Source organism: Cyprinodon variegatus, unplaced genomic scaffold, assembly GCF_000732505.1.
Source record: "Cyprinodon variegatus isolate N-32 unplaced genomic scaffold, C_variegatus-1.0 Scaffold64, whole genome shotgun sequence".
In the NCBI taxonomy this organism is placed as follows: domain Eukaryota; kingdom Metazoa; phylum Chordata; class Actinopteri; order Cyprinodontiformes; family Cyprinodontidae; genus Cyprinodon; species Cyprinodon variegatus.
The window spans coordinates 1224657-1239167 of record NW_015150517.1 but is presented as its reverse complement, the minus strand read 5'-3'; the positions used below and the strand labels follow the sequence as shown (position 1 = coordinate 1239167).

Here is a 14511-nt window from a genome sequence, read left to right as displayed (position 1 = left end):
TATTGTGTATGAATTTACCTAAATTAGAAATTTCTTTCCAGATTTAAAGTTCTGTACTTAGAGCAACATCTGGATCTTGATTAACTGACCAGAACTACTCGGAAAAATGTTCTGACATATCCTGTGACAATATCAATTATTATTAATAGTTATTAATTTTTTTTTTACTCATTTCCTTTTTTAACCATTATACAAGTCTTCTCATGTTCTCTGATAAATAGTATCTCAAGTTCTAAAATCGTACATTAGGTGGGATCAACACTTGTAGTCAGATATGATAGACAAATAATTTATCAGTATTTGGAGCTCAAAATGTATTACACTCGGAATACAGTATCTAGGAAACAGTGTGTCCAAGCAGACTATTTCAAATATATACATATAATATGCAGATCTATTTGAATTAATAGCATTTTTATTGACTGAGTGAAATAGCGGATACCGGGGATGATTGGAACTAATAACTCTGAGACAATTGGGCCTACACTAACCATGTACGTCTGTCTGCTAATGGCCCATGTATTTAGTTTCATAGCCTTTTGTTTTTTTGTCTCCATGAGTATTATTCTGAGAATTTGTGTTGTTTATAAAATTTAGTCAATGAATAAACTGCAACATTGGTCTCTCTGAAAAATGCACATGCACAGACATCTCACAATGAAAAATTATATACATTTTTAGATACTTCTTTCAATAACCATCCCAGATTATCACGGCAAACAAATGTATTCAAGTATCCATATCTGCTCAAAATTTAGTTTTAGAATGGAAAGGACTTTTTTTAAACAGATTTTTTATAGCAAAGATTATTAAACTTTTATTTAACTTTTCTTCTAAGCATCCAAATATTGATAATAATCTATTGAGCCCCTCACCCTCCCATCGGTCAGATTAACATTTGGTGATCTTAATGTGCCCAGGACTTCCACATGCACCATTGTAGCCTTACGTCCCTGGATTATGATTATCCTTCTCGCAGAACAGCAAGTTCTAGGTTACAGATAATATAGCACACGTTAATTATGTAAGTTTGATGTAAATGAAGCAAGTATTCAATCAACCTAACTTTTAATTAATTTATACAAAGTGTCAAAACAGGAATTCGAAACTACACATGTAAAAACACGTTTTTAGCATAAAATTTTAGACAATGATCTTCTATCTGGCTTCTAGTCTATTGGTTAGTTGGAGGCTCCAGCTGAATGTGCGATATTGATTTCAAGTTTCTGATTGAAAAAAAAAAGACTTGTTGCAGCTGTTCCCAGTCTCCCCTGCCTATATTTTTTTACAGATTTATAAAGTAAAAAGCATAAAAATGGTTACTTATTTCTCTTTCAACTATAAGCAATAAGTCAAAACCTTGTTTGGGGAAGATTAAAGCGGGAGGTTTAGAGATTTCAAGACTCTCTAAATGCCGATTATTTAAACCTCTGATTGACCAATAGAAGAATTTGGGTGTTTTTTAAGTTTTATATAAGAACATTAAAAAAAAACTTTGTTACTTTCTGGATTATTTAAAATGCAACTGTTTAAAGAAATAGTATTGTTGAATAAAATAAATATTTCTGCTGTTTTTCTCTCTTGAAAGGGAGTTTCCACGTGCAAGATAGCAGCCCTTAGGACTGAATTTGGACACCACTGTTGTACAGATTTGCATGAGATTCCACAAATATGAGAAACTCAGAGCAGATTTTATTAGTAGTTTAATTACTTTATTAAAGGTATTAGTTTTTGCCATGTGTTTAAGTTGTTCAGTAGGATGAGTTCTCAAATCAGAGCTATAGTTTCTTTACGGATAAAACCTTAAACCTCTACTCAAACATAGTGGAACTGTGAGGAGAATCAAGACACTCCTATTTTCTTTTTGCTTGATTTTAAATATGAAATAATAATCAAAATAGCTGTCCTTATTTCCTATGGCATTTTTTAAGTTGAGGTTTTTTACAAGTGTTGTAGAATTAGTAGTAGGTAGTTCTAAAATAAATCAGGTGGTTTTTGAAAGTTACAAGATTCTTTAAAATTACTCTGAAAATTATACAAAAAATGCACTGATATTAGAAAATTTTATTCATATTTTTCAATACTCAAGTACTTTCATAAGTGAGTACTTCAATACTTTAACTTGAGTAGATGTTTGACTGATTAATTCTTACTTTCAGTGTACAAAGATAGCTGATTAAGTGGTGTAAAAATAATGCAACAATGGGTGAAATGATAGAAAGGGAAACATATTTAGGATTTATTAAATGATTATGTGGCACAACATTTGTTGTTACAGATCAAATTAAGGCAGATAACTTCAGTCTATTTAAATTTTTTACATTATTTTTTTCTTAGTTTATACTGAAGCTGTTAAGTACATTTGTCTATATGCAGGTTTAAAGATTTTCACACACAAAAAAAGAATGAATGATTCTTTAAAACACAAACTTTTTAAGAGTAAAGGTCTTTACCCTACTTTAATTTGATGGATATTTGATTATGCCCCTAATAATAAAACAACAAAACAGTAATATAATGTCACCACTGCTAGTCAAAAACAGATACTTTACACTGTAGATGATACTTAAACAGTATGAATGCTAGATTTTAATTTAAACAGTTGTAGTTTGTTTATATTCTTTCTTACTTCTTAGAGGCTTGTGACCCGCTCCTTTCATATCTTCTTTCTCATACTGGGAATGCTGCAGTTTCTCTTTCTGCTGTATTATCCAGATTTATCATATAATCCCATTTACTCACTGACTCTTTGTCTTCCCTCCCTCCTTCCACTTCCCTGAGATGAACCCGTTGAACTGTAATGCCACCGCACCCGTTTTCTCTGTGCTCACTTCCTGTTTGGTGAAACAAATAAAGAACTGTTTCTTGGTCTCAAAGGCCTTACTTAATCTGTGGTGGCCGTCAGATCATTTGGAAAGAAAAACACTAAAGAAGCACAACTAGAAGAGTTTGTGATTATGAGATTAGACTAAAAGTAATAAAAATCTAAATTTATAATCCAGAAACTTTAGACATTATATATGTACACATATGATGGCAGGATTGTTTTTTTCTGGAAATGGAAAACTATTTTCAGATTTTTTTGAAAAGTAAACATGTTCTATTAATTAAAACATTTTACGATTTGGTGTTTTGTTGGAAATATTTAGATCTAATTTAGTTTCCTGTTCTAGCCCTATTTAGAGCCACTTTTTTTATTTCAATAATTTTTAAGCACTTTTACTGTAAAGTAGGCTTCAAGTGAAGCTTTTGGTGTTAACTGCATCGTCGGAAAACATCGACGACGATTTACTTTTGTTGTCAGAAGTTAGGCTAAATTAAATAAAATTTAGAAAAAAAGTGGTTATAGGAGTTTTGTGTTTGTTTTTTCTCACAGGCAGAACGGCGGGCATACAGAGAGGCTGAGATTAGCATGATGGATGACCTATCAGAGAGTGGCTTTCAAAAAGAGGAGGAGCCAGCCAGCCCAACTCCTCCCCCTTCACAGCAACACACAGATCCGGCGTCTCCAACAGTTGCCGTGACACCCGATCCAGTTGCCAGAGGCGACCAAGCTATGGCCAGTGAGATTGAGTACCAGGTAACATACATAAAAAAAAGTCACATAATATTTCTATTAAAAAAATAAGCTAACAAAAGATTACCTGTAGATTAATAAAGCTTCAAAAAATTTGCTTTTACTTCACTTACAGAAGATTTGCACTTTTTTGTCTGTTGCTGTGAATACGCAACAGTAAAAAATGTATTTTCTTATATGTAGGATCAGTTAATGATTAAATTATTAGTTTATTTACTCCTATTTAATTATAGCTTGTCTTCAGAGTTGGTCTGTAAACCAAACCAACCAAACTATTAGAACCTCCACCTGGAAGGCTGAAGAATTTTAAAGGAGATTAAAAGGGGATGAAGGTTAAATATTTCCTGAGGCAGAGGAGCATGAACAGACTTGTAGTTGAAGAAGGTTGGTTTCTGGTTAATCTAGTACCTCACAGCTAGGCCCGAGTTAGTAGATAGGAGTAGGAGTTGTTTTTGCCAGATTTTAGTGTGGGTGGAAATCGTGGCAGGAATGTTTTGGTCACGCTTCAGTATTTTCAGAACTTCTCTGGTCACCATCACTGCTAGCCAGGTGGGAGGTGATGAGTATGCTGATGAGTAAGATGTTCTTTGGCGTCTCTGTGGTAATGTTTTTTGGTACCTCATCCAAATTAGCCCTTCTTCTTCACTGTGTATACACTCTGTGTATACAAAATTACAATAAAAGTTTTGTCTAAGTCTTCTCTAATGTATGTGTATGTGGAAACAAACCAATTCAGTGAATGCAAATCCATGACGTTAGAAATGAATACTTGCAGGTTCAGGTCAGATGATTCTATATGCAGGGGTGGAAAGTAATGAATTACATTTACTCAAGTTACTGTAATTGAGTACTTTTTATGAGTAATTTGTAATTTTCTGAGTAGTTTTTGAAATATGTAATTTTTGCTTTTACTCGAGTAAATTTTAGCCTAAGTAGTTTTACTTTGCTACATTTAAAACCCGCTCACGTTACTGCATAACAAAAAAAAATAAATAATACTGATGGTGAAAAAATTAAATGTGGCCTTGCCTTGCAATTACCCTTTGTATTGTTTCATAATCCAGTGCTGCGCTTCGGAAGATGGCAGTTGCTAATCACAATTTAGGGAGTATGGATGAGAAAAGGCCTGAAGAGGAAACATATTCTGGAGACGAAAGCCAGAAAAACCCTTGGCCATATTTGGAAGGATTATTTGTTTTCAAATGCACAAAAGGGAACAATGTGATAATGCAGTGCAACATGTGCCTGCCCAGCAAAGTGGAGCTTTCGGCTTTTAAAACATCAACATCCAATTTAGGAAAAAATGTGTCGGGAAGTTAGTTATCATGGTGTTGTCTGTTGGACAGTAGGATTGAAAGTTGTTTGCACTTTATGGTACAGGTTGTTACTGTCCTTGTGCTGTGAGGAAGTATGTTCCTTAGCCCAGGTGATCTTTTGCAAGTGTGGATGTCCACTGAAATACGCCTTGAAATCGATTAAAACACCTTGTGCTCAATTCGATTCATGACTCATCCTTTTTTTGCATTACATAACTCAAAGTAACTAAGTAACTTTTACTCAAATTACATTTTAAATGAAGTAATTTTGTGCTTTTACTTGAGTAAATTTTGTTTGTCATGATTCCACTCCCCCGCCATCTGAGACCCCGGCCCCCACCTGAAAAAGGGGCCTTAAGTTTGAAGGAAAAAAAATAAGAAAAAATTGCAAGTTTAAAAAAAATATATAAAAATCTGAAAACTAGGTTTTCGTTTTACCAAACATATTTTTCTGGTTAAAATTTCTTCCTTTTATGTTTTTGCCAATTTCTTTTTTTTTCAGGTTTAAACTTTTTTTTAAACAAAATTATGGTCCTAATTTAGCTCAATATACAGTCATTTCAGCAAAAGGTTGTTTTACAAAGTATTAACTCATATACAAATAAATTTCACATCTTTCTGCTTTATTTTATTACTGTTGTTTCTTTCTGACTGTCAAAATATGTTTATCTGATAATCAATTGAGTGAATTTATTTATTTATCCAAACGATTTTTGCCATCAAAAGTCATAGTTTAAACCATAAGGAAAAAACAACAACATTAACATATTAATTAGTATATAGTCAACGCCATATTATGAATATTTATAGCTCAGCATCTAAAATTTTTTATTTTTATTTAAATATAGGTATTTACACCCTCAGAATCTCTCCCCCTTGCCTGGCATCTTACCAATCTTACTAATGCTTCCTTTGTGGCCACAATGACCATAGATATAATAGTGTGTGAGATTGAACCTGACTTTTAGAAGTGCTGAAAATATATAACTTGTTTTTACATTTGCATATCCACCAGCCTTGAATTTATTTGGTTTGGTCATTAGAATATGATCTACATGTTGTTAAAGGCACACTGGCAAAAAAAAAAAAAAAGTTTGTACATGTTTTGAGATGTGAAAAATCCTTAAGATCAGTCCCTTTATCTTACAATGTGAATGTTTTTGATGCGTTATAAATGTAAACAAGAAGACCTATTATTTTTTCCTATAGAAATAAAAGGGACTTTTTTGATTCTGATCAGAATTTCACTTTGACCTCCTTGTATCTGCTCAGGATGGCCGGGGTTTCAGTATCGGAACGTTGGTGTTTGGGAAGCTGCGAGGTTTTTCTTGGTGGCCCGGACGGATCGTTTCCTGGTGGATGAGCGGGCGGAGTCGGGCTGCAGACGGCACTCGCTGGGTGATGTGGTTCGGTGATGGAAAATTCTCTGTGGTGAGCATCTTGAAAGTTATCAGTTAAAGCTGGAAAGAAAAAGTCAAACATTTGATGACACAAAAAAAATCTTTTTTCTGGGTTTATACATCGGAATATGTTCCTTTTCTTGGATGTTTTGAAACGTTATCTTGATTCTTTTCCATTTCCTTTAACTTGATGCACAAAGCCTTGGTTTTAATTTGCAGTCACACTGATGGAATCCAAAGCTTTGAATGATTTGTACCTCTTTTTAACTTGTTTTTCAGGTCTGTGTTGAAAAGCTGATGCCCCTGAGCTCTTTCTCATCCGCTTTCCACCAGCCAACATACAACAAGCAGTCCATGTATCGAAAGGCCATTTTTGAGGCTCTACAGGTAACAAACCTAATGTTTACCTCGTGTTCTCAACATTGGAGATTGTGTTTGAGAAACATTATGACTATGAACAAAACAAAACTCTATAAACATGAAGCGTAATTATTATTTATATCTTACGCAACATGATCTACTAATTTATGTGGAATGTAGTTATTATTTTTGCATCTGTGGAGGTGTGTTCTCCACTTCTGCCCACATGCTGTGGTAACATCTGAGTCCAGTACCTCAATCTGTAATTTGGTTGGTGAATTTTCCAAGGGATCAATGACTTTTTGTGATTTTTTTTTTACCTTGAGCTGAAAGAAATTCTGTATTCTTGATTATTTTTTAACAAATGTGTTTCTATTTCTTATTAGTTTGAGGCTAAAGATGCTGAAGGAAAGAAATGTCAACTGTGTGGGTTTGACTGTGTTCAGGTTGCAAGTATGCGAGCAGGAAGACCAGTTCCTTCCTGTGATGCAAGTGACGAGGCTGAAGGCGTCGAACTTCAGACCAGACAGATGATTGAGTGGGCCATGACTGGCTTCCTTCCAAATGGTCCGCAGTCACTGGATCCTCCAGAAGGTGACCAGCTGCAGCACATTCACCCTAAACCATCAGATACTCACCACTCAATGGAGACACACTTTTTTATGGGGTTTAGAAATGAATCAATCTTCCACCAAACTGGTTTCTTACTGGTCTTTCTTTATTATGTATTTATTTAACTTTTTTGCAAAGGAGGCAAAACAAATAGCAAAAAAGTAGCCATAGCAACAATGCAAGGCGTAAACAAATCAGACATTAGACATAAAAAATATATTTACAGCAGATATAGATATAGATGCAGCAAAAATTTATCAAATTTTTCAAGTAGACAAAGATGCAGTATGTTACGTGAAGAATGTTATGCAGATAATAATCTGTAACGCTGCTTGTTTATCCAAACCAGATCTATTAGGTCAGACGTTATGAAATATAAGGATGGTGTTTTTTTTTCTGCTAATGAAGTAATATTAAATAAATAATTTCCCAACATATCTGCAAATCTGAGGTGGCTTAAATATAGTTTATTTGATCCCACATAAAGCTACCTAAAACTATTAGAAAAATGTTAAGGGGGTTGAATTTATAGAGATCCTTTTAAACCGAACTCTTTTTCTCCACAGAGGAGCAAAATCAGTTTAAAGAAGGATACCTAGAGATGATGCCAGAGCCAGAGGCAGCATACACACCTCCACCTGCAAAGAAACCCCGCAAGAACTCAGCAGAGAAAGCAAAAATCAGGGAGGTGATCGACGAAGGGACCAGAGGTAAATCACCTTTCATTCAAAGATGCTCGTTCTAAACATAAGATCATTTTTCTTTAATCCCTAGAAAGTTGAAGAAAGAAAGAAGTGTGTTCTTACTTTTATCTTTATTGTGTTTTTGTGTATGGTCAACATTTTTCATGTCTTTTTTTTCCAGAGAGACTCATACATGAAATCAAAAAGAAGACCAGGAATATAGAAGGTAAATAAATCCATTTAAGTTTAGCCAGGCACTGTTACATAATATATATGTGCAATAGAAATTGATCTTTTAGTATCATTTAGGTTAATTTATAATCTTGTGTTTATAAAACTGTTTTTATTACCTGATTTAAAGCTCTTATAATCCTAAGGAATCTGTAGTTCCAGGCAATCTATTTCCTCTAATAAATATGGGACTTTTTTATCTATTTGAAATATGACTGATGAACTCTGCATTTTAGTACAATTATTAGGCAATTACTGCTAAGGAGGCCTTGCAGGCTTGGTTTAAACATTGTTTTGTCTTCCCTAAATAAGGCTTTTATTTAATTTCCTGTTTCCTTGACCAACTTTTTCATGTTTTTGTTTTTTGTTTTTTACTGTTGATGCATAACAAATGCTAAATAATGAAAACTGCTATTGGCTTGGTGCTCGTAATTAAGAGCAGGAAAAATCTTTGAAATCCTCACTTGTTATGTATGATAACTTATTCCTTGTGTTTTACTGTTCAGACATCTGCATCTCCTGTGGAAGCCTCAATGTCTCTCTGGAGCACCCTCTTTTCATGGGAGCGATGTGCCAGGGTTGCAAAGTAAGAGACCTCTCTCACAGCTTTGCTTTATGCACAGATTATTTTTGCAAAGATTTCTAAAACCGTAGCTGGGTTCTCACTGTATCCTGCAGTCTTCAGAGTTTGGCTCTGATGATCAGTGAAAACTAAAAAATGTTTTTAGTAAACGTGTGGATCTTTTTAGGGTTTTCAGTTTCAGGATTTGATTGAATTTGATTTGGATTCCAAGTGGAATTTTTGCCTTTAAAACGGTTTTAGATGAGACATTTCTCATAAAGTGTTGGAACATAGAGTTAAGATTCTTGTGGAGAGCTAATCTAATTCTCAGTGATCAGAATGATTATCTAACATCATATTGTTTTTATTTGAACTTTGAAAGGTATGGATGTCTTTTAGGCCTAAAATTTAACTTATTTTTTCTTTTTTTTTGTTTTGAGTACACAAAACTGTGATGTGAGCAGAGTTTTAGGACTTGATGTGGCTGTTTTGTGTGTACTATAGGTTGTTATTTTTTTTTTGTGTTTAAAGAAATATCTCTGCGATTAAGCTTGTCAAAAAGTCCATAAAAATGGGATTTTAAATTTGACATTGGTTCATCCTTTAACTACGATACCTCTTTGACTTTCATGATTTGTAAGTAATTTATATGACAACATTAATTAGTTTATAAAGATTAGATTTTAAAGTAAAAAATAAGCCAAAATAACTACATAAAAAAAGGTAGAGTTTTGTTAATGTTGTGTTATCCTTCAACAGAACTCCTTCCTAGAGTGCGCCTACCAGTATGACGACGACGGCTACCAGTCCTACTGCACCATCTGCTGTGGAGGAAGGGAAGTGCTCATGTGTGGAAACAACAACTGCTGTAGGTCCGTACCATAGCAGTGCAATGTTCCCTTTAGTCCTGCTCTGACATTCAGCAGCTTCTTCTCGTGGACAGGGCATAGTTTTGGATTTCACATTTACAGACAGAGTTTATACATAAATGTCACATTCTGATTTGTGGCTGTCTTCATGGGGAACAGAGTCAGCCAGCTCATGAGGACCAGATTTATTTATATGAGTCTAGAGTACACAGTTGATCTTAGGATGTTTGTGCTTAACCTCCTGACTGAAAACACAGAAATCAGAAGTGGCTGATAAAAGCAAGCCCAAAACATGAGGAATAAAGCTGGAATCGCTGATATGCACTATGTGACAAACAGCAGTAGCATTATTATTATTATGTTTGTAAATTTAAAGGTGAATACTAAAAGCATTTAAAAATCACACCAAATAAATGCTGGCATTCAGAGCTCCTGCAGACTAGTAAATCTCAGATGGAAACTGGTAAACAGATTTAGGATGTTAGTCTTTCAGTGCTGCATTGGAGATTCAGTTAATTTACTTTTAGAGCAGAATAGAAAATAAATATGCTTCACTTTTCCATGGTAGAGAAGGTTTGAGTCTTATCCAAGTGGATTTTTAATGAGTATATCATATAGCACTGAAATACTAGTGTGTGAAGTAACAAGTGATGTACTTTTCCATGATTTAATGGAAAACCAAACTATCTATGAAAAAACTATATATAGTGGGGCCGTACGATTTTAGGCATTTTTGAAATGCTTATATACATATCATTAATATTGATTTAAAAATTAAAATATAGATGTTAGTTGCAATACATTAACAGTTTATTTTTGCTTCTGATACTTTGTGACATCCGTACGGAAGAGGATTAGGGCCACTGGGGAAAAAAAAAAAAGTTAACTGATTTTTAAATTTTATTTAAGTTTAGTATGGGAAAAAGTCAGAATTCTGACTTTACTCTCAGAATTCTGACTTTTTTTTCTCAGAATTCTGACTTTTTTCTCAAAATTCTGACTGTATTCTGACAATAAAAAAAAGTCAGAATTCCTAGATTAAAGTCAAATTTCTTTTAGTTACTTTTTCCCATACTAAACTGAAATAAAATTTAAAAATCAGTTAACTTTTTTTTTTTTCCAGTGGCCCTAATCCTCTTCCGTACATCCAGGCTCTGTCCAACTGGCTAATTTTCACTTTAACATGTAAACTGCAAGTTCATAACTGTTGGATGCACACATTAAACTACAAACAGTCATTTGCAAAGTTTATTTTTGCACTATGATGCAAAAGAGGTGCAAATACTCTGCAAATAAATGAAGTTCAAAAACACAAAAATTAGACTATTAAGCAAAGCACAAAATCCACTGCAAATACATAAATTATGCCAAAACACATTGGCCATTTCTAAATTCACAAAAACACGAGTACGGACTTGTGTTCTCGCCAAGTACGTTCTTGACGAGAATACAGGAAGTATGGAGAATAGAAGCACGCAGAATAAGTCTGGCACAATTGGAACTGAAGCGCACTCATGATATCAATGCATTCAAAGCTCGTCTGGAGCCGCATTTCACCTCCTGTTATTAGTAGTGTCTAGATAATGATCAGTTATTACATTTTTCATAAAGTGAAGGAATAAATATTTAACACAGTCAGATAAATATAAATTTATTGAGTGTTTTGTCAAATAAAGCCAACAAAAAACTTGAGAGCCAGCAGTTCTTCTCACATGGCTATGCAGAGAGAGGGCCGCTGCAGACGGGCTAACGTTACCCATGGCTGTGGCTAGCCTCGAAGGTCTGCTGGTCGCCACGGTCCTCTAAACATCTTACGCGATAAATCAGTAAATGGGCCATATAGAGATGCTCAAAAGTATAATGTTCTCGCCTCAAATGATCTTAAAATATACTTCTATAGAACAACAGTCCCCTGACAGCTGCTGCTGCCGTGGTGCATGCTGGGACAGCTGTCAATCTTGAGGACAGACAAGTCTGCTCTGATGCATACTCAGTAAAGTGAACAATATCCGGGGACTTAGTCTGTTCTCGGTCTTGTGTTCTTGTGAATTGGAACAGTGCTAGGGCTGAGGCTGATGACGTTTCACGAGTACACGAGCACATGAGAACATACACAGTAGAAGTACACATTGAGAAATGGCCATTTAAATGGAAAATTCTGCAATTATCAAAAACAACTGCAAGCTAAGAAAAGCTGCAAATTAGATCGAATTGTCAGTATGATATTATTACTATAGAATTACATTTTATACATCCTAATGATCAAATGATAATAACATTAGACTGTACTGGCTGGGCTCAGAAAAATGTTGAAATTCATTACAATCATAGGTCGAGGAATCCTGTCAGATGCTGTGTAATGATAGGAAAAAGCTTAAACATTAAAGTAATCCTTCGTAAAAGCATGGAAAGCATTAAGAGCTATGTATGTCTGTGTGTGCAGGTGTTTCTGTGTAGAATGTGTCGATCTCCTGGTTGGAGCAGGCTCAGCAGTAGCAGCCATCAAAGAGGACCCCTGGAACTGCTACATGTGCGGACCCAGGAGCGCCTACGGATTACTGCGGCGAAGGGATGACTGGCCAATCAGACTTCAGCACTTCTTTGCCAACAATCACGAGCAGGAATTTGTAAGCCTGGCTGTGTGTTCACTTAGAATGCATGAATTATTGATCAGCCCCTTTGGTTTAGATGGCCCTCTCCGGATGCCAGCTGAAGTGGACAGTAGAACCATGACACATTTCTGCATACATCAAATTCAAAACTTTAATCAGTTTTAATAATTAGTAGACAGCAAAATAGATAATTTTCCCATTTGCTTATTGATTTTTTTTAATAAATTAAAATAATCAAGAATAAAATACTTTATGTATATCAAATTAAATCTTCCTCCTTCATACTTTCTTTCAGGAACCTGCCAAATTGTATCCTCCAGTTGCAGCCGAAAAGAGGAAACCAATCAGAGTCCTGTCTTTATTTGACGGCATTGCCACAGGTTTACATGCAAAGCTTTAAAAAGCTTTCAATTGCAGTTTTCATTAGAAAAATACCCTCACATTTATGCTGATGATACTTTTCTTTAGTTGTATCAAAGTATTGTACCTTTTCTCTATGTGTAGGTCTGCTGGTGCTGAAAGATTTAGGCATCCAAGTGGACAAATATGTCGCCTCTGAAGTTTGTGAGGACTCCATCACTGTTGGCATGGTCCGGCATGAGGGACGCATCATGTATGTGGGGGATGTACGCAATGTAACCCGCAAGCATGTAAGTAAAGGATTTATGTTTAGTTTAGGTACATCAAGGCTCTAGTAATGATCAGTCTACCAGACTTGTTTTATCCCTCTGTCATGATTTTAAGTGGTGCTGTGTTTCCCTCTGTCAGATTGAAGAGTGGGGACCATTTGACCTGGTAATTGGAGGAAGCCCCTGTAATGACCTCTCTATAGTCAACCCTGCGAGGAAAGGCCTGTTTGGTAAAAAATACTTTTCCTTCTAGTAAGCTGTAAATATGGTTACTTAACTTTAAAAATAAAACGTAAAAACTGAACTTTATCTTCTTGCAGAGGGCACTGGCCGTCTGTTTTTTGAGTTTTATCGTTTGCTCCATGAGGCTCGACCCAAACCTGGCGACGAGAGGCCGTTCTTTTGGCTCTTTGAGAATGTGGTCGCCATGGGAGTCAGCGACAAACGTGACATCTCACGCTTTTTAGAGGTAGGTCCTGAAAAAAATAAAAATAAACTATTAGCTTTTAGATTAATTCAACATCTTCCTTCCTTCCTTCCTTCCTTCCTTCCTTCCTTCCTTCCTTCCTTCCTTCCTTCCTTCCTTCCTTCCTTCCTTCCTTCCTTCCTTCCTTCCTTCCTTCTTGTCTTTTCTTTTTCAAAACATCAACATGTTTGTTATCTTCCAGCTTACTTTAACCCACTTAACAAAAAAGTGCTTTTAGTAAATAAAAGAGGCAGCATTTGCTTTCATGAAGTCAAATCCGAGGATATCTTGTACTTCTACTCAGTGTAACCCAGTGATGATTGACGCCAAGGAAGTCTCTGCTGCCCATCGTGCTCGCTATTTCTGGGGAAACCTACCCGGCATGTCCAGGTGATGAACGCTCGAACATATCAGGGCCTATATATATATATATATTTTTTTTTTAGATGTTTGTCTCTTGATCTCTTAATTCACATGATTTTTTTTCCCCATCTCTTTTGGCAAAGCAGACCTCTGACACCAATGGCAAATGACAAACTTGACTTACAAGAGTGCCTGGAACATGGACGCACAGCTAAGGTATCTACCTACCTTTAGATGAGCGTGTGTGTTTGAGTGTATGTTTATTTATTTATTTCTGGTTTGTTGTTAAAACTGCCAAGCTGAAATGCATAAGTAACTTTCAGGATATACATTTTCTATTTTTGGTATTTTCTCCAACCTGTAATATACATGATTTTGTCTCTCACTGTTTTATTACAAATTTCTCCCTCTGCCTTTGCTGTTTTAGTTTTTTATTCTTATGGTCTTTACCATTTTGACAATTTTCTCCTCTGTACCTGTAAGGAGTACAGTTGTAGGATTAAAAAAAGAATGCATGTGTCTGTGTTTTTCTGTGTGTTTGCTTCTGGATGCAAATTCCAGTTTGAGAAGTTGCGTACGATAACGACCCGCTCCAACTCTGTGAAGCAGGGGAAAGACGAGCATTTCCCAGTCTTCATGGACAACAAGGAGGACATCCTCTGGTGTACAGAAATGGAAAGGTATGTTTGTTCTCTGCTTTTTTACAACCACCATCCTCACAGGCGTGTTTGCTTTTTTTTTTGTTTTTTTTTTTATCTACGACTATCACTTGTAGTGCGCACTTAACAGCAAGATGGAGTGCCAGAAAAAAAACTATCCGGGGCGCAAAAC

General features: G+C 35.4%; 1 protein-coding gene across 5 annotated transcripts in view; it reads left to right on the top strand.

Moving 5' to 3' along the window:
* The window catches only part of LOC107082872 (DNA (cytosine-5)-methyltransferase 3A-like), a 64329-nt gene that overhangs the window by 44624 nt on the left and 5194 nt on the right, over positions 1–14511 (top strand). For 4 of the 5 annotated variants that reach the window (XM_015371762.1, XM_015371758.1, XM_015371761.1 and 1 more), the window contains 16 exons: positions 3377–3580; positions 6166–6324; positions 6573–6680; positions 7100–7247; positions 7832–7975; positions 8130–8174; positions 8686–8765; positions 9501–9613; positions 12054–12237; positions 12518–12602; positions 12727–12872; positions 12991–13081; positions 13172–13320; positions 13622–13707; positions 13824–13896; positions 14242–14360. In XM_015371762.1, coding sequence (XP_015227248.1) covers positions 3377–3580; positions 6166–6324; positions 6573–6680; positions 7100–7247; positions 7832–7975; positions 8130–8174; positions 8686–8765; positions 9501–9613; positions 12054–12237; positions 12518–12602; positions 12727–12872; positions 12991–13081; positions 13172–13320; positions 13622–13707; positions 13824–13896; positions 14242–14360 — 1934 coding nt within the window. The remainder of the gene's footprint in view (positions 1–3376; positions 3581–6165; positions 6325–6572; positions 6681–7099; positions 7248–7831; positions 7976–8129; positions 8175–8685; positions 8766–9500; positions 9614–12053; positions 12238–12517; positions 12603–12726; positions 12873–12990; positions 13082–13171; positions 13321–13621; positions 13708–13823; positions 13897–14241; positions 14361–14511) is intronic. The other variant, XM_015371759.1, reaches the window with a different exon arrangement.